A 20,112-nucleotide genomic window follows, 5' to 3' on the forward strand; every position below is an offset into this window, starting at 1 on the left:
AGAGTGGGGAGACGGAGAGTCATCAAGGCAAATGTGAACACACGGGTTTTATCCAGTGTGATAGCAGTGAGGCAGCCGTGATTGTCAGATGATAGAGAACCAACAGATTTCATGACCTCGGATATTCCCGGATAAAGAAAGGTGTCAGTAGCCGGGCGTGGTGGTGCACGCCTTTGATCCCAGTACTCAGGAGGCAGAGGTAGGAGGATTGGTGTGAGTTCAAGGCCACCCTGAGACTCCATAGTTAGTTCCAGGACAGCCTGGACCAGAGTGACACCCTAGCTCAAAAAACAGCAACAACAAAAAAGGTGTCAGTGATGTACTGTAAGGCTTTTGCTTGAAGGATGTGGCTGTTATCCCCTCTGCTTTCAATGACTACAGATGAGGGGTGCTGGGAAGAGGTTAAGGAATTCGACCTGGGACTGGTCAAGTGCACACTTCATGGGGGACAAGCAGCAGTGTGATGGGGACCCAGGAGGGAACACAGGGGTCGTGGACGTGAGTGCCAGATAGCGTCTGAAGTCATGGGCTGCCTGACATCACTAAGGCAAAGTTAGCGGTAAAAGGATACAGGGGAGGGACCAGGAAAGGAAAGTCTGAGGAGAAACAACGACATAGGTCACAGGGGTCTAAGAAGAGGTGGCCTTATAAGCAATGACTTGAAGAAAATCAAGCTCTCCTCAGCTCAGATGCTATTAAACGCAGGGCTTGGCTTCCTGAACTTCTTTGAGTCTCTGCACATAGTCACGGCACTAAGGTTCCTATGCCAGGGTCATCCTTCAGCACGTGTTCATTACAGGGTAGGCTCGGGGGTGGGGTAACTACTGTCCTCCACCCATTCTCACAAATGAAATGCTGCTGTTGATAGCCACACCCAATTTCTTCATACTGTCTTTGGCTGCTTTATGTGCCAAAAGCACTGAGCAGATGGAGCAGAGGTCTTGCAACCCATAAACTCTCAACTTTATACTATCTCCTAAGCTTTTACTGGAAAAAAAAAAAAAAAAGTCCTACATAGCCGGGCATGGTGGCACACGCCTTTAATCCCAGCACTCAGGAGGGAGGCAGAGGTAGAAGGATCATCGTTGAGTTCGAGGCCACCGAGCTACATGGTGAATTCCACATCAGCCTGGGCTACAGGGAGACCCTACCTCACAAAACCAGAATAATAATACTAATTATAAACAAAACAAAGGTCCTACGAAAAAAAAAAAAAAAGGACTTTAGGACTAACTCCTTGGTATTTCATAACCAGAGCTCATGAACTCACACCCTTAAGAGCAGGTAGGTCTTTACTCTCGAGAAGAAGAAGAGCATTAAGCTGAAGGTGGTCATACATTAGTCTTGCATTATTTAAGCTCTACAAGAGAAGCTGATCATCACTGGACTCCTCACCTTTCAAATGATAACACTAGAGGCTGGAGAAATGGCTCAGTGAGTAAAGTGCTCGCCGCCCAAGCAGAAAGACTTGTGTTCAGATTTGAAGGACTCATGTAAAAGTTGGGTGTGGCGGTGGCACATGCCAACCTTCCCAGTTCTGGGGAGGCCGAGACAGGAGGGTCCCTGGGGGTTGCTGGCTAGCTAGTCTAGCTGTAGTAGACAGTTTCACGTTGCTGGGATGAACTTCCAAACACACACAGTTTGGGGGAGGAAGGGATTTAGTTCAAGCTTAAAGATCCAGGGGAAACTTCATCAATGGAGGAAGAAGCTGGCTCCCATTCATGAATCCAAGCAGAGAGAGAAACCACGACCAGGCAGCAAACACCAAAAAAACAGCAACAAGCAAACGAAATGGCAGCAAAGTAGGACCCACTGCCCCCACCCCCACCCCAGAGCTCAGACCTCCCTGCATACCTTAGGGCTGGATCCAGATCCACCCCCAAACATACCTTTGGGCTGAACCCCAAGATCTGTCCCCCAGTGACACTTCCTCCATCCAGGCAGCTGGAGTCCCAAGTTAACAGCTCTAGTAAGACACCCAAGTCTATGGGGGACAAACATTTAAACTACCACACTGAATCAGTGAGTTGTGGGTAGAGTGAGAGCCTATCTTAAAAAAAAAAGAAAAAGGGAAGTGGGGCTAGAGAGATGGTTTAGCAGTTAAGGTGTTTGCCTGCAAAGCCAAAGGACCCAGGTTCAATTTCCCGGGACCCACATAAGCAGATGCACAAGGTGGTGCATGCATCTGGATGGAGTTCGTTCGCAGTGGCTAGAGGCCCTGGCACACCCATTCTCTCCCCCCCCCCCCTCGCTCTCCTCTCTCTCTCTCAATAAATAAAAATATTTTTAAAAAGTGAAGTGGAGAGAGACTGAGGAAGATACCAAACACCAACTTCTGGCCCACACACAGATGCACCCAACATGTGCCCATTCAAATATGAGCATGCATATATACACCCTCATACCGCAGACACAGACACATCCACATGCCAAGAAAAGAAAACAAATGATAGAACTGAGAACTTAATGATTTACCAAGGGTCACCAAGCCAATAAAGGACTGGTCTGGGCTTGAAATCCAGGGATTCATCTGAGCTCTAAGCTCCTTATGTGTTATCATCTCATTTGAATTTTTGGAGCACTGTCTATGTGATTATAGTAGAGAATGCTGACCCTTAAATAATTCAGGAGTTTACCTGAAACCACGTGGTTCATGAAAGGGCCAGGGTTCATGTTGGGGTTTGAATGTGGAACGAATGTGAAAGGGTTTGCACTGTGGTTCTCCAGATGGTGGGTGTTGGTTTGGGAACCTCTGGGGCATGGGGCCAAGCTCGTGCACATTGGTCTCTAGAGGAAGACCTCTGGGGGTTATTTAGCTCAGCCCTGCTTCCAACCCAAGCTCTCTGTTTCTTATCTTCCACCTGTTGTCAGCAAACTCCTGGAAGTTCTCATCTCTGTAGGGTGATCCACATCCTGATTCCCTGCCCTGACCTTGTGAATCATGAATCAAAATAAATGTCTCCTTTAAGTTGCTTCTGCCAGGTATTTGGTCACAGCAATGAGACAGGTAACTAATACACTCAGATACTCAGAAGCCAAGACCTATGCCCTTAACCACTGTGCCAACCCAGTGGACACCAGTGTTCACCCAGGCAATGGAGCTGTGGATCATGATTTCGGTGGTGGGCCACTCTGTCTCTACCTCTGTAACAGGCAGCTGCCAAATGGATAAAACCCCAGCCCTCTGATCTAGTCTTTCAATTTCTGTTCAACATGGCTCAAATCCAGAGCTCCCAGCCTGCCTTACTGCCCAGCCTGAGTGAGTAAAGAGCACCCTCACAGGGAACAAAAGTGGGTGAGAGCAAATAACGAAAAAGACCCCTCAGAGCTGGCACAATTCTCACCCTTCTGTGCCCATTACCAGAGGGTAATGATAACTTAGAGCAGCCGCTTCCCAACTCCCACGATTTTTTAATTAAAAAAAAAATATATTTTATTTATTTATTTATTTGAGTGAGAGAGAGAGAGAGACAGGAAGAGACAGAGGGAAAGAGTAATTTTTTTAATTTAAATTTTTATTTATTTATTTGCAAGTATATATATGTATATATATACATGCATATATGTATATATATGTGTATATATACATATATATGTATATATACATGCATATATGTATATGTGTGTATATATATATATATATATGTGTGTGTGTGTGTGTGTGTGTGTGTACACACATACACACATATATGTACAGAGAGAGAGAATGGGTGTGCCAGGGTCTCTAGCCACTGCAAACAAAGTCCAGATGTGTGTGCCACTTTGCACATCTGGCTTTATGTGGGTACTGGAGTATTGAACCTGGGTCCTTAGGCTTTGTGGGCAAGCACCTTAAACCACTGAATCATATCTCCAGCCCACCTTCTATGTTATTATTCCCAGACTCAGAAATCCTGGCTTTCAGGTCAGAATTCAGCCATTCTGAAATGTTCATGACATGTACAGATCATGGGTCTTCTCTAAAAATTCGGATTCCATCACACACACAAAAAAACGCTGCCTCTCTGAGTCTTCCGAGGTGCTAAAGATGAGTGAAGGATGGAAAGTGGGGCTCCATTTGCAAAGGCCAGGGCTGCAGGCAGAGGGGCAGTCTCACCACCAGCTGCTGGCTCCATCTCAATTGTGTCTGTTCTCAGGATGAAATGTTCTGCTCTCAGCACTACACCAGGCCACAGTGCCCTCCACTCACTACAATGAGCCCTGGCAGAGCTGAACCCCACATGAAGAGAAGATGTCATTGAGTTCCTCGGGAGGGTAGAGCCACTGTGGGCCACCATGGCATAATGCACAAGTTTCTGTGGGTGGCATAATGTGGAATTCGTCTCCCCCACTGTGCAGAGAGGGGACAGGAGGAACAATCTAGAGTCTGTCAGCAAGGTCCTCCGGAGAGTTCATGCCACGCTAATGAAGATGAATAAGAGAGGGTGCTGGCCCTCACAGCTTCTGCCCCTGGGCACTAGGGCATGCATATGCAGGAGTTGGAAGGACAGCTCCTAGCATGACTTACCCAATGCAATGATAACAAGGCAGAGGTAACAGTGGTGTGCCAACCCACACTTAGGGTGGGGTGTGTACAGTGTGTGGTATAATTCTCTGGGCAGTGAATTAGGGGACTATTAGAAGCCACCTTTAATTTATGAAATCTCCCATGGGAAAGGTCTTTCATTGTCTGGGAATTTGGTCTGCACAGGGGGGTACCTACAGAGTATACTTAGTGGTCAGCTAAGTTCTAAAACCAAGGCCAACATTGCTTTAGTATGTTCCAGTTAACAGTCATTCCTGCACCCTGTTTGCTCTGGGCTTAGCTTCATAGAACGTTCTGGAAGTTCCACAAATAGTTGCAAGTACTCACAAAAGCTAAAAGCACACATCATCTTGCCACCCTGACCTTTTTTTTTTTTTTTAAACTTCCATTCGCCTGTCTCTCTTTTTTTAAATTTTTTAAAATTTAATTAAATAGTTTTGTATTCAGTAAATACAGTCAGTTTGGTACTAGCCTGGCTCTTCTATGATGCTCACTTAACCAAATTCTCAGGACAACAGATCTTTACCATCTCGAGTCTCCAGGGTCCAGGAAAGTGACTTTGGTAGGAAATTCTCCTTTGGATCAACAACTTGGGCATTTATTATACCTAAGAGAGTTTTCCTTCAAAAGAGTAAAATGTTGGTCTTGAACCTATCCACATGATCGTTTTGAAGGTAGTGGATTTGTCCTAGACTCACAGGTTTTTCGTATTTTAAACGTTTCATTCCCCGTTACAGCACACCCAGCTGTAATCCCCAGGCAGCATAACTGAAAGGAGACACACTGAGCCACATAAATCAAATCACCTCTCTGCAGCTGGCCCCCTCTAGATTTCTACAGGGCCGCAGGCTAGTATTTAGTATCAAGACAAATGTCGAGCAGAGTCCAGAGATCCTTACCTGCCTTTCTGACATGATGTAGAGTTGCTCGTGGTCCTTGGAGAAGGCCATGTCTCGGAGAACTGGACCTGGTTCCACCACCTGCACTGTCTCATACTGGAGGGCATTGCCCGTGGGCCCATCCACCCGAATCTGCAGAGAAATGCAAGCAAAGTATTCAGATGGGTTCGGATTCTTCACTGCCCACAGTCCAACTTCATCTCAGGGACCCTCCCAATAGCCAAGAGAGAGTCGTAAACTCTGTTCCTGCAAAGCTTAGAGGTCAGAACCAAAGAGGGATTAAAACAAGTTTGAAATATCACTGAGCCGGCCGTGGTGGCGCACGCCTTTAATCCCAGCACTTGGGAGGCAGAGGTAGGAGGTTTGCTGTGAGTTCAAGGCCACCCTGAGAATACATCGTAAATTCCAGGTCAGCCTGGGCTAGATTGAAATCCTACCTGGTCTTGTTCTCTGGTTCCCTAAACGCCAGCCTCAGGCCATCGAGGCCTTACTGGTCCTCAGAGATGAGGATAGAAGTGGAATTGGGGCAATGGTCTGGGTTGGGGGAGTAGCAGAGAACAGAGCTTCAAGTCGGAGTGTGATCTCATTATCATAAAGGCCATATCATTTGTTTCATTTGTTAGCAGAATATGACTTTGGTGAACGGTATGGGCTAATTCTCTGAAACTTCTAGCCAGACATCGTTGCTTTGGAGAGGACCTGGGGAGCCATCCCATAAGCTTCGCACAGCTCCCTTTGTCCCATGGAAGTCACTGGCTTAGAGTAGAGCTTGGGTTCTAGAAGGAAGGGGTGTGGATACTATAGAAAATGTGCCTCAGACATAAGTCATCCTCAGTCTTCCCAGAACACTTAGTGGGACCGATGAACTTGGATCTTCCTAGAACTAACCGAGCCATGCAGAGACAACCGGAAGGGGCTTCTTTCCATTCCACACATGCCAACACTGAGAACACACCTAGAGAAGGCATGGGCTTCCCAGGTCTCTAGAACCGTCTGGAGTCTAAGTATATAGATCTAACAGGACCCCTGCCAAGTGCTAACGATACCACCCCCCTAAGTCCACACAAACATTACTGAGGATATGGCTAGGCGAGAGCTAAAAGATCAGAGACCTTAATTATATATTGCTAGGATAAGGTTCTGTAAGGCACTTCTGGTGAATTTTTGAGATTTCAATAGCAAAAATAAAGAACACGTTATATTCCAAGCTTTCCCACTATGTACTCTTATTTTAAAGGGTTTTTTTTATTTATCATATTTTTATTGAGAACTTTAATACATGAACTTACTGTAATTTGACTACATTCCCAGCTTATCACCCTCTTTGCCCCTCTGCCTTGCCTCCATTCCCCTAAGCCCCCTCCTCTTTCCAAGTGGTCCCTCTTTTGTATTGATCTCATTCTTTTTGTCCTCTGTGTCAAAATATTGCTAGGCTCAGAAATGAGCAGGTCTGGACAGGGAGGAGGCTAATGATGGTACCAACATGACTATATACACTGTGTACACAACTAATTAAAAAAAAGTAATAACCACAAGGTGAGATTATGTACTATGGAGTACCGTCATGAACCAACTGGTACATTTACTTTTAATTTTTTTTAAAAATTTTATTTATTTATTTGAGAGTGACAGGCAGAGTGAGAAAGAGGCAGATAGAGAGGGGGAGAGAGAATGGGTGCACCAGGGCCTCCAGCCACTGCAAATGAACTCCAGACACGTGTGCCTTGTGCATGTGGCTAACGTGGGTCCTGGGGAATCTAGCCTCAAACCAGGGTCCTTAGGCTTCACAGGCAAGCGCTTCACTGCTAAGCCATCTCTCCAGCCCTTATTTTTAATTTTTAACATGTAATTTTTCACCACTTATAAGTTCCAAAAGCATAAAGGTTATATGCAGAGGCGCCAAATGACAGAAGTGGACGCCATAACTGAAGATAAGTGATCCTGTGAGGCCTCCGGGAAGTCTGGTGGCTCTTATTTCTACTGAGCTCACGCAACTCTGGGATGAGGTTATTTTATGGTTTGTGTGTATGATTCTAGGTTTATTCCAGGTTTTTAGCTTTTTATTTGTTTTGTTTGCCTTGGGTTTTTGTTTGTTTTTGGTCTCTCCCCTCCTCCCCCCATGGTGTGATGTGTGTGTGGTGTCTGCATGCGTGTGTGTGGATGAGTGTGGACAGAGGAAGATGTTGGGTATCTGCCTCTGTTGCTGTCTGACTGTATTTCCTTTAAACAGGGTCTCTTGCCGAACCTTCATTTCAGCTTCTCTCAGCTAGATTGGCCAGGGAAGCCCCATGATTCTCCCGTCTCTGTCCCCAGAGTGCTAGGGTTAGAGACACGTAGAACCGCATTTGGCTTCGTGTATGGCTGCTAAGGATCAATCTCAGGTCCTCATGCTTATGCAACAAGTTCTCCTGCCCACTGAGCAATCTCTCCAGCCCTGTTTTGTTTTCTTAAGTATTATCTCAAAGCTTCCTAGACACAGTATGTTGGGAGATGGCTTTGCACAATAATCCACGGTTGACCGACCTCTCAACTCTGAGGTCTCATTTTCTATGGCTGGCATACGCCCTCTAGTATCCCCTCTATCCTTCCTCACCTGCTTGGTAGGACAGTACCCATGTTCTCTTTCCTGGGGGGTTCTCCTTGATGAGCAGAAACAAGTCAGCTCAAGGTTATTCTCTTGCCACAGTGATGGAGAGAAAGTGAGTTCAAGACTATCACTAGGTTTAATCAAAGTGGAGATGCAGCAAGGAGAAGAGATGTCTCCTCACCATCAGTAGGGTCCGCAACACCAACAAAACAAGTGAGGATCAAAAATCCACTAGCATTCCTCTTGCAACAGAGAAGGGAGCTAGGACCAGAGGCAGCCAAGCATAAAGACTGGGGGAAAAAATCATCTTTGGTGACATCATTAAGGCTCTGAATGAAAATTACCCTCTGCTGGGACTTTCCAGCTTTTCATAACAGAAAACAAAAAGGCTTACAGTCACATCAGAAGTCCCAATTGGTACACTGATAATATATAAAAAAAAATGAGACCCAGGTACATTAAACAAATAGCTGGCCTTAGTTTGAAATTTGGGAATGAGAGGCTGTATTCCTGGGGGGTTCAAATTTCCTTCCTAGTGGATGTCATCAAAAGCAAAAGCCTGACTTCAGGGTCTATGTGTAGTCTGTCCTCTGCAATCTCTACAATTCCGGAGGCTTTTTGTAGTCTTGTTTGTTTTTTGTTTGCTTGTTTTTTGGGATAGGGTTTTGCTCTAGCCCAGGCTGACCTGGAATTCACTATGCATTCTCAGGGTGGCTTTGAACTCATGGTAATCTTCCTACCTCTACCTGCCAATTGCTGGGATTAAAGTCATTTTTTGTTTTTGAGACAGAGTCTTGTTATGCAGTCTAGGCTGGTCTGGCACTTGTAATCTTCCTTAACCTCCCCAGTGCCTGGAATCACAAGTATTCACCACCCCAGATTTCTGTAGTCGTTTCTGATTCTGAAACTCAAACTCTTGGGCTTGACAAATATTTATTTTTTCAAATAAACACACAAATGAAGTGAACTCCTCTCTGCTGATTCCCTATGCTTCGCATGAAAACAATAATAACAAAAAGAAGGTAAAGCGACTGAAGAGAGATGTTTAGCTCCGCAAATAGGAATGCCTCACAGCCTCAGAGCCCTCCACTCTGGAGCCACCACGTGCCTCCACTGGTCAGGTCCCTTTCTTAATCTGAATCAAATTGGAATTTGTGCAAAACCAATTGGGATTACTACCCAAGTCTGACCGTGTAGTGATGGCCTTGGACTCTGGCCCAGCCAGGCCTCATCCCCGGCTGGGAACTGCCCTGGAGTGGGAACAGAGAGTGATAGGGAGAGCCCTGGCTGATCGCCAGCATGCTCGGGCCACTGGCAGGCACAGGCTCCTGTGGGGCATGCTGGCGGAACTAAGACCTATCTAGTGCCCTTGGCCTGATCCACCACGGAAATTAGACTCAGCGCCTGAGCAGACTTCTTCACCAGCCGGCAACACCTTCCCTGCTCCTCAGGATAAGGTGATGTCCTGGGAGTGGTGGACATCAGAGGAAGCTAGGAAGGACCTGGAGACACCACCCGAGCAAATTGCCAAAGGTCTGCCCTCTGCCCTCTCCTTGCTATACTGTGCCCCCGCCCCATCCCAATCCACAACTTTCCTTACTGGACAGCAAGGAGCAGTCATTTCTCCCTCTCCCAAGAGAACCTCGAGACATAAGATATGGGGAAAAAGGAGTTTGTGGTGAAATGTTTTGTTCGATGAATAACCCTAAAATTTAGGTAGAATAGGCCTCTCATCTCTCAGGACTTGAGGTAGACAAAAGAGAATTGCTTTTTTTTTGCATGCATATGTTGTATGTACATGTGATGTGCATACATGTAAGCATGCCACATGTATGTGGGCACATGTGTATGTGGAAGCTCAAGATGCCAGGTGTCTTCCTCAGTTACTCTCTCTGTTATTTTATTTTATTTTATTTTATTTTATTTTATTTTATTTTATTTTATTTTATTTTATTTTGAGAGCGACAGACAGAGAGAAAGACAGATAGAGGGAGAGAGAGAGAATGGGTGCGCCAGGGCTTCCAGCCTCTGCAAACGAACTCCAGACGCGTGCGCCCCCTTGTGCATCTGGCTAACGTGGGACCTGGGGAACCGAGCCTTGAACCGGGGTCTTTAGGCTTCACAGGCAGGCGCTTAACCGCTAAGCCATCTCTCCAGCCCTCTCTGTTATTTTTTTGAGATCGGATTTTGCGCTGAGCCCAGAGCTCACCAGTTTGCCCTGGGGATTCTCCCATCTCCTCCACAACACACACCATCACACCTGTGTAGAGTCACATTTTATTCAGTGGCTGTACTACGTGCCAGGTATTCACATCGTAACTCAGTCTTCAGCATTTATTACTGTCCACATTTGCAAGCGAGGTACAGGGGGCCGAATAACTGCTTCAAGGACACATGTTCAGTGAAAAGCAGTGGAGCCCCTTCTTGTAGGAGCTTGTGACGAACCCCGCCTAGTATATATGTTAATACAACTCCTCTCAAGGAGTCAAGAGTAGTTGATGCTAAACAGACATCACCCTTGGGGAGGTAGAGAAATCATGTCTTTATCTACTGCAGTTCTTTTGGGAGAGGAATATGCATATGAACACAGATGAGGTGGTAATTTTTCAAAATAACGAGCCCTTATATTTCTGTTTTATACTTTGCAAAGTATACTTAAACAACACTGTCTCATCTGATGGTTGTTAAGTTTTTATGATGTTAACTGCCAGCATAATTGTTTTCACTTTTACTGAAATGGGAATTGTACTAAGAAGCCCCAAGTTCAATGGTAAACCAATGTCGGTCTGGACTAGAACTCGGGTCTCCCGATGGCTGCCTCAGCCCTTGCTTCTTAACTATTTAGCTTTTCCAAAAGCCTTTGACAAGGTTCCACATGAAAAGGTATTTAAAAAATAATGAGTCTCTATGGGACGTTGGGCAGTTTGACCAAAGAGGGAGAACCGACTTAGAGACAAGAAAAGACACATTTCACATGGAGATATAGAACTGAGAGGTTCCTAAACTGTGTCACTACTGGTCTTGTTTAAATTTTTTGGTTTTGGGGGTGTTTTTTTTTTTTTTTTTGCTATATGGTCCAGAGGCAGAAACAGGAAAATCTGAGGATCATCTCAAGCTTTGGGGAGAACAAGAAGCCCAGCAACGGGGACGATCTGTATGAAGAGGCTCTACCTCTGTGAGGCTGACAGTGAGGAGGGAACTGTCACAGGGTGGATAACCCTGCCAGCTGTGAGTCTCAAGGCCATTCCTCGTAGCTCCTAGGGCATGTTTAATACTTGGTAAGCTACTATTGAGTAAATGAAAAATAACCACGATCTACCAACCCAACAGTGGGCTCAGAGCTGCTAGATATGATCAAGGTAAGAGGCGCATTTGAGGAAGAGGTCTTCAAGATCACCATGTTCTACGCACAGTAGCCTGGGGAAGCCAGCAAAATCTCGGGCAACTTTGTAGAGGGATTTCATAGAGCCGTGGTCCTGGCAAAGTCTACTTACACAGAAACTGTTACATTCAACCCACCCCGTATGAGGTAGGAAGGCAATCCAGATGTTTGGAGCTCAAGAACAGCCCACGAATGCGAGCATTGGCCATAAAGAGAAGGTGGAGTGGAGATTAAAGGAGCCCATTGGCTAGTGGCTGTGTTTGAATCCTAGCATTCAAGATGCCACAAGGTTGTAAGCATACACAAATAACACTTGTTGCTTTATGCTGGAAAGATGAGCAGTTAAGTAGTGAGAAAGGATCAACACAGAAATTGACTGTGCTCAAAGGTATAAAAAGTAAGGAGTGGCTTAGGCATATATCCGAAGGACTCATCTCATTTCCTTAGAAGTATGAGCTCAACCATGTTTATTGCTGCTCAGTTTATAATAGCTGGGAAATGGAACCAGCCTAGATGTCCCTCAACTGATGAGTGGATAATGAAGACGTGGCACATTTATACAATGGAGTTCTATTCAGTGGTAAAGAAAAATGAAGTTACTAAATTTGCAGAAAAATGGATGGACCTGGAAAGGATTATACTAAGTGAGGTAACCCAGGCCCAGAAAGCCAAGCGCCACATGTTCTCTCTCATATGTGGATCCTAGCTACAGATGATTGTGCTTCTGCGTGAGAATGAAAATACTTAGTAGCAGAGGCCAGTAAGTTAAAAAGGAGACATAAAGGGAAGAGAAAGGAAGGGAGGAGGGTACTTGATAGGTTGATATTGTATATATGTAAGTACAATGATTTTGATGGGGAGGTAATATGATGGAGAATGGAATTTCAAAGAGGAAAGTGTGGGGGGGAGGGAGGGAATTATCATGGGATTTTTTTTTTTATAATCATGGCAAATGCTAATAAAAATTAAAAAAAAATAAAGCTCAGTTAATTGCGCAGGAGATTAAAATAAATGAGTATGGATCCACATGCATGTACATTTGGCATTTAGAAGAATGCATATAATACCACAGGTTCCATTAAATACCAGCTGTCATCATTCTTTGGTCCTACGCTCTTCTTTTGTAAGATTATTGAATATATAGGAAATAAAGTTATTGAGACTTTGCATTTCCAAAAAAAAAAAAAAGTTAGGAGCGGGCTGGAGAGATGGCTTAGAGGTTAAGGCACTTGCCTGCAAAGCCTAAGGACCCGGATTTGGTTCCCCAGAGCCTATATAAGCCAGATGCACATGGTGGTGCATGTGTCTGGAGTGCCTTGGTAGTGTGGCTAGGGGCCCTGGCATTCCCAATTCTCTGTCTTTCTCTCTCTCTCTTTCTAATAAATAAATAACAATGTTTAAAAACAGAATAATCAAAAAAAGTAAAAATTTCAAAGGGGGAAGGGGGGGGTATTGCCATGGGATATTTTTTATAATCATGGAAAATGTTAATAAAAATTGTGAAAAGAAAAAAAATTAAATAAAAGAAACCAAAAAAAAAGTGAAGAGACCAATCATGCATCATGAATATACATTTGACTACTGGAAAATGATAATTTCTGAAGCTGAAACCAAGGAAAAGAAAACCATATCCCCATTCTGAGGGTCCCTTGAAGGAACAACACATTCTTTCATCATCTACTGTGCATTTTGTCAAAGTTCACAGCTCCTAGTCTCAAGGCTGGCTTTTGGAGAGGGAAGTTGAAGAGTCCCAGCCAGGCCCTCCAGGAAGCCTGACTACCAAGTGACTCTGCTTTCACACCAGTAAGGCCCAGAGGCAAACACTGTAGCAGAGGGGCATTTACAGGCTGCTATTGGTTCTTGCTGGGATGTTTGGACAGCTGGCTTGGTTGTAACCAGGGATCATGCCAGCCCCAAGTGAGTCTGCTGGACAGGCAGCATGGGCAGATCACAAAGATGATACAGGGCTACCAACACGGTATCACCGGCTAGGTGAGGTTGACGGATCAGGCACGTAACGAGTAACCCTGGATTTACTCAAAATCCATCTTAGAAAAAACTCCTAGGCTGAGCCAAAAGAGCAAAATTAATGGTACTAATGGTTTCATTAAATATATATATATATACAGCTGGACGTGGTGGCGCATGCCTTTAATCCCAGCACTCGGGAGGCAGAGGTAGGAGGATCGCCATGAGTTCGAGGTCACCCTGAGACTACATAGTTAATTCCATGTCAGCCTGGATGGGAGTGAGACCCTACATCGAGAAACCAAACAAATGAAATAAAATTTAAAAATACAAAGGCTGGACAGATGGCTTAGTGGTTAAGGGGCTTGCCTGCAAAGCCAAAGGACTTAGGTTCGATTCCTCAGGACCCATATAAGCCAGATGCACAAGGTGGCTTGTGCATGTGGAGTTTGTTTGCAAGGCTGGGGTCTCTCTCTCTCTCGCTCTTTCCCCCTCTCTCAAAAAGTCAATAAAATATTTTATTAAGAAAATATAACTCTGACAGGAAGGTGTGACTAAAAGTATAAAAAGTGTCTGAGGAAGACACTGTGTGCATTTCTCTCCAGTGCAGAGCTGAAGACAGAAAATGAACAAAGCAGACTTAAGTGCCACTGTGTTCCCTGTGGCAGGAGGTGTTCCTCCATGCCTGAACCCTGAGAGGAAGCTCCACACTAGCAATAGACGACAGAAATGTGTATGCCATTCGTTTAGGATGAATACGCTATTCAATTTTTTTTTCATTAGTGGCTATATGAAAAAGACATTGGTAGAAGTAACTATCATAACATTTTTTTCTACTTCAATATGGCCTGAATATGATGACATATATGAATATAAATACAAACATTATCAATGACATAGTTCGTATTCCTCTACTTACCCTAAATGTTTGGATCCTATCTGGGTTTCTTTTGTTTGTTTTTGTTTTTGTTTTTGAGGTAAGGTCTCATGCTAGCTCAGGCTGACCTGGAATTCACTATGGAGTCTCAGAGTGGCCTCAAACTCACAGCCATCCTCCTACCTCTGTCTCCTGAGTGCTGGGATTAAAGGCGTGCACCACCACGCCTGGCTTCTATCCATATTTCACATGGATAGTACATCTCAGTTGAGGCAGGCTGGATTTCGGGTGCTTACTAATGTGACCAGTGGCCACCATGTTGGAGGATGTCATTCTAGACTACGCTTTGCTCTGCATTCTGTTTCTCTACTCACATGCCAACGTGTCTAAGAAGTTGGCTTGGTGACCATCCTCTTGGGGCTGCCGTTGGTGAAGATACTGCCCATCCACACAACACCGGAGTTACCCAGGGATTCTCTTTGTATAGCATAACACAGTGTGTTTGCTGTTCTCGGATTTCTGGTGCTCAGAGCTGTGAGCACCAGCCCATGGCAGTGAGAGCATTCAGATGCATGGGCCTGGTTCTGATGTGGTCTAGCGCTTGGTAGGCTCATGGGATAGCCTCTTGTTTGCTCTTGTACAGTGGACCCCCCACCTTCCAATATCCTGGGTGATAGCCAAACTGTGCTTGTGGTAGATGATTGACCTGTCACATTGTTTCTGTGGGAACAGGTTGCCAGAGACTCCCCCTTGGGAACTGAGGAACAAGGGGGGGTACAAGAACTAGCTCCCAACTTCATGGATGTACTTCAATGTGGATATGTGGGGACAGCAGCCTGGGACTTAGCAATTGAGCATCGCCTCCTCTGTGGTCATGTCATTTAGCGGGGAAACACACCCATGTGAGTATGGATGTCCAGGCTCCTCCACCTGTCTTTCCCAGCCAGTCCGTCTCCAACCCAGGATCTTCCTAGGCACCCAGCCCCCTTCCTTCCAGGCCCTTCTGGCCTCCTGCCCATCCAGTAGTAGCACGGCACCTATCTCCATCCCTGGCACGGTGAGTCTCTTTGCTGCCAGGCAGACTGCTATTAAAACATCAGCAGGGTGGCCTCCGCAAAGGTCAGCCATCCAGGGAGCTCCTGGCAGCTGCTTGTTTGTTTATTGGAACATTATCTGGGCCGGGCTGTTTATTTACATCCATTGAAGGATTGAACAATAAATATCGTCTCCCAGTAGCAGGCAGATGCTTGCAATAGAGCGTTCTGGCTGCCGTCTTGCTTGGAATAATCTCCCTAATGAGTAAACAGTGCCATTCATCTCTGAAGACGCAGGCTATCCCCGCACCCCCTCTTTCCTCCCTCCCTGAACAGCCTCCCCAAACTTCTCCCAGACACGGCTACGCTTTGCCAGGTTGCCGGGCTGAACCCTGGTACAAAAAGGTGAGGATGGGGTCTTTTCTAGAAGGTGAGAAATGAAGGCAGAACTGGCAATATAAATAAACACAGAGGAGGCTCTTAACACGCACTGAAGTCTCCAAGTAGACCTTCAATCTGGAAGACAGAGGCACGGGGAAAACCAGCTGGTGACCCGGATAACAGGCTGGCCAGATTTCCCTCACGATGGGAGTGTGGAAAGGTATATCCTACTTTTTTTTTAAGTTTATTTATTTATTTATTTTCAAGCAAAGAGAGATAGAGAGAAGAAAGGCAAAGAAGGCATGTGTGTGCCAGGGTCTCCAGCCACTGCAAACGAACTCCAGATGCCTGCGCCCCCTCATGCATCTGGCTTACATGGGTCCTGGGGATCGAACCTGGGTCCTTTGTCTCTGCAGGCAAACGCCTTAACCATTAAGGCATCTCTGTAGCCCTATATCCTACTTTTGAGTTGGGGCCAAATTGGAAGAAGTCCCTGGGTAATGAAGTGCCCAGAAGTCTATTTGGAAAGCAAGGATTTGCCAAAGGAAGGAGGAGCCTGGGCATGGAGGTGAGGGTTCTAGATGTGCTTCCTCCTTTAGGAAACCTCAACTACATGATTTGGGCTGTCTCAACTGTCCTTCCCGGCTTTGACCTGGCTTCCACTGAGGCAGAAGCAGTGAGGGCTCTTGGCGAGGGTTGAGTGACCAGAATCCATGCTCTGGAATACTACAGGGATCTGATGTTCCCAGGCAGTCTTGTAATGCACGAGCTGGATCCCAGGTGGCTGGGTACTTTGGTTTCTTTGGTTGGCATCCAAAGACTGTGGTGACATAGCCCTGGCCACTATCCCTCAACATCTGGTCAATCAGACTTCTGAAGTAGGTGAAAGAAAGAACAGGGCTGGAGAAATTGCTCAGTGGTTAACGCGTTTACCTGTGAAGCCTAAGGACCCAGGTTCAATCCCCAGTAACCATGGGAACTATGTCTCTGGAGTTCATTTGCAGTGTCTGGAGGCCCTGGTTCATCTATGCTCTCTCTCTCTCTCTCTCTCTTTTATCTCCTTCCCTCTTTTTTTCTCTCTCAAATAAATAAACCAACAAATAAAATTTACAAATAAAAAAGGAATCAAAAAGCAAGTATGCCATAGAATGCCACCATCAGGCACACAGTAGCCGTCCCTTTGTTGAATGAGTGATGTGAGAAGTCATCTAAAGTCTGAGATGCTACAGTTGTAATGAATGAATGAACACACACACACACACACACACAGTCATAGATATATGCACACTTGAACACACATATACACTGGTTGTGTCTCAGATTACAAGGCCATCTCAGCTTAATCACAGCCTCTGGAATGCCCCAGGTGTAATTCTATGCAAAAGTGATTCAGGGCGGATTACCTAAATCAGGTCATTCTTGTGATGGGGAGGAGGGGGACTGGGCAGGTGGTCAGCCAGCGTGGACTCGACGACATGCGGTGGACGTACCTTCTTGACTTGAGTCCCAGGGCTTGAAAGTGAGCCTAGAGCTTTCTTCCATGCCCATACTGCTTAAGCGGCCCCAGAATAGCACAGTGAAGGCTCTCTGTTTTGATTTCTCGTATTCCAGCCAGAAGAAAGAGGATGCAAAGGGAACATCAAGACCATAAACAGCAATTAATTAGACAGGCACAGTGTGTGCGTGAATCCCACGCCATGTTACCAAACACTGCCAGGACACTCGGTCCCTTCAGGTCTCCTGTACACATATTTATAAGGGTAAAAGGTGTGTGCTAAGCAGTTATTAGGACTTATTGCCCTGAATTGTCCAAAACAACAAAATCATAACCGCTGAACCTTCCCCCACCTGCTTGGTTGGTGTCAGAAAGAACAAGGTACAACTCTAGAAGGTGGGGAGTCTGAAGAAACCACCAGCAAAGCCAAGGTTTCCTACAGACAGCAAGAATGAGCAAAAAGTCCTGACTCACCTCTTTCAGATGCCTAACATTTTAAAACTGCCTCTCTGCTCTCATCTGTCCCAGAGATGCCAAAAGGTGCCCAAGTGCTACAGTCACAGGGTTGAAACCTTGATGTGTCAGCCCCCTTGTATCCAGAGCCACCGCTTATCTGTGCATCATGCCCCCCCCTCAAACTTTTGTTGGCCGTTTCTCATGTGACCCTACCCAGAAAGAAGCCCGGACAGACTGCTTCTATTCCCAGGAAAACCAGTGGAAATGAATAGATAGTTAATTCACTACCTGCCACATGCCAGGTCTCATGCCATGTGCTTTACACGCATCAGCTCCTCCTGGTTCCTGGCAGATGGGCCGTGTTCATTTGTGTTATGAAAGCTCAAAGCCCTGAGATGAGGCACCCTGGCAGATAGTGAGTGGTCAAACCCGCGTGCCAAAACCGAATCTTGAGTTTACCATTTGGGAACTGTGTGGCCCAAGACAATCTACTCAGCTTTCTCAAGGGCCACTCTGCTCCTACTAAAAGCAGAAAACAATCACAATACCTGGTTATTGTTGACATTGTGTGGGTGTGACAATGTCCCAAGCATGGAAAGTATTTAACAGGTATATTTCGATAGTTGTTAGCAATGATCACTTTGTAATGACTATTATTGGAATGGGTGGGTCTCCATGATCACCCTCCATCCCCAATGGGAGCTTCCATACCATAAAAAAGGGAAGTGAGACATATGGCCCACAGACTGGACTCCAGCCTCTAACCAATCATCTAACAGCTTGAGAGAGAGAGAGAGAAAAGAGGAATCCACAACTCAGCTTAGGGATAAATGAGACAGAGTGGAAGATGGATGGCTGGCAGGATCCAGGCCCAGAGGACCCAGAGGCCCAAGGGTGGACCGTGAACACTGTATTCCAGGAACCTGGAGACTTTTGAACACTGTCCCGAAGCAGCAAGCATTGTCTGGAAGACTGAGTCTAGTTAAATGCAGGGGTGACTCAGAAAGCTAGCCACTTGTGGTGGACAATGAAAACAGCTTCAAATTTAGGGGTTGATCAAGCCACAAGAGGGGGAACAGAGAGAACCTCATCCTGGCTTTATTTACAGGAGGGAAGTGGCATCGCCGAGGATCCAGGAAAGGTAGGACACATTCAGGGCTGGCTGAACGCTGAGTAGGGACAGGAGACTTCTGTGAGGGGTCAACCCAGTCATGTGGGCCAAGAATCAGCACCCTGTTCTTCCTCCACACACTCCTCTGCCTCCTCCTGCAACTTTCATTAGCCACTCTTGTCCCTGGCTTCCCACAGGTGGGCACCACTTCTCTCTACCCTGCACAGTGGTGCCATTGCAAACGGGTTGACATCAGAAAGCCACACCATGCACCTTGAGCAAAACGAAGCTGAGAAGGAAAGGGGAGGGCGTTAGTCATCTCTTCTCCTCTGCATGGGACCCAACAAGTGATTCACGCAGCTGTCCCTGAACAGGAGGGAGCCCCGGTCAAACCAGCTCTAGAAACAGATATGGATGAGACATTGGAAATAGTCAACTCTTGTCTGAGCCGCTGCAGCATTTGAAAGGAATCTGGAATGGCCAAACTTTAACTTAGGATGGAAGGCGCCAACACAGTGCTAGCCACAGAGTACAGACTCAGTAGTTAAGTGCTGATTGGATGAAGAAAGAAGGCCTGTCCTGTCTGGGTTTTGTACCAGGCTCAGAAGCAGCATCACTTCCTCTGACTCATAGCCCAAAATTTCCCAGTTGTCCCATGTTCTTCCCATTCCTTCCAGTCCAAACTCCCATCTAATTCAGGGACACAACACTGGCCTCTGAGCTGTTGCTTCTCCTCACCCCATCATGTCCACTTTTTAAAAATATATTTATATATTTTGCATTTTTTCCCAAGGTTGCTTCTCATTTTAGCCCAGGTTTATCTGGAACTTACTCTGTAGTCCCAGGTTGGCCTTGAACTCATCGTGATGATCTTCCCACCACAGCCTCCTGAGTGCTGGGATTAAAGGCGTTGTATCACCACATCTGGCTCCATGTCTACTCTCAGACGTCCCTTACAGGTCGCCATCTAGAAGGATTCCCCGCTGAAGCCAAGACGTCTCCTCGACCCTTCCCCACTTTCCTCACTAGCCTACTAATGACTCAAGGCATCCCAGAGCCGAGCCCTCCAGGACTCAGTGGCTCCTCACACACATTCATTTTGTTGTGTTTCCCTCTTTCCTTTCCTTTCCTTTCCTTTCCTTTCCTTTCCTTTCCTTTCCTTTCCTTTCCTTTCCTTTCCTTTCCTTTCCTTTCCTTTCCTTTCCTTTCCTTTCCTTCCCTTCCCTTCCCTTCCCTTCCCTTCCCTTCCCTTCCCTTCCCTTCCCTTCCCTTCCCTTCCCTTCCCTTCCCTTCCCTTCCCTTCCCTTCCCTTCCCTTTCCTTTCCTTTCCTTCAGCCACTGCTCCAGATTCCTTTCAACTAGTCCAAACCACCAGCCATTTTGAAAGTGAGTGGCCC

The 20,112-nt window shown here is 46.0% G+C and overlaps 1 protein-coding gene across 1 annotated transcript in view; it reads right to left on the bottom strand.

Moving 5' to 3' along the window:
- Plxna4 (plexin A4) overlaps positions 1-20,112 on the bottom strand; it is a 533,417-nt gene that overhangs the window by 189,879 nt on the left and 323,426 nt on the right. The window contains exon 4 of the mRNA XM_004661200.2: positions 5,425-5,556. Within this exon, the coding sequence (XP_004661257.2) occupies positions 5,425-5,556 (132 nt within the window). The remainder of the gene's footprint in view (positions 1-5,424; positions 5,557-20,112) is intronic.

The sequence above is a fragment of the Jaculus jaculus genome, chromosome 10 (genome assembly GCF_020740685.1).
Source record: "Jaculus jaculus isolate mJacJac1 chromosome 10, mJacJac1.mat.Y.cur, whole genome shotgun sequence".
In the NCBI taxonomy this organism is placed as follows: Eukaryota; Metazoa; Chordata; class Mammalia; order Rodentia; family Dipodidae; genus Jaculus; species Jaculus jaculus.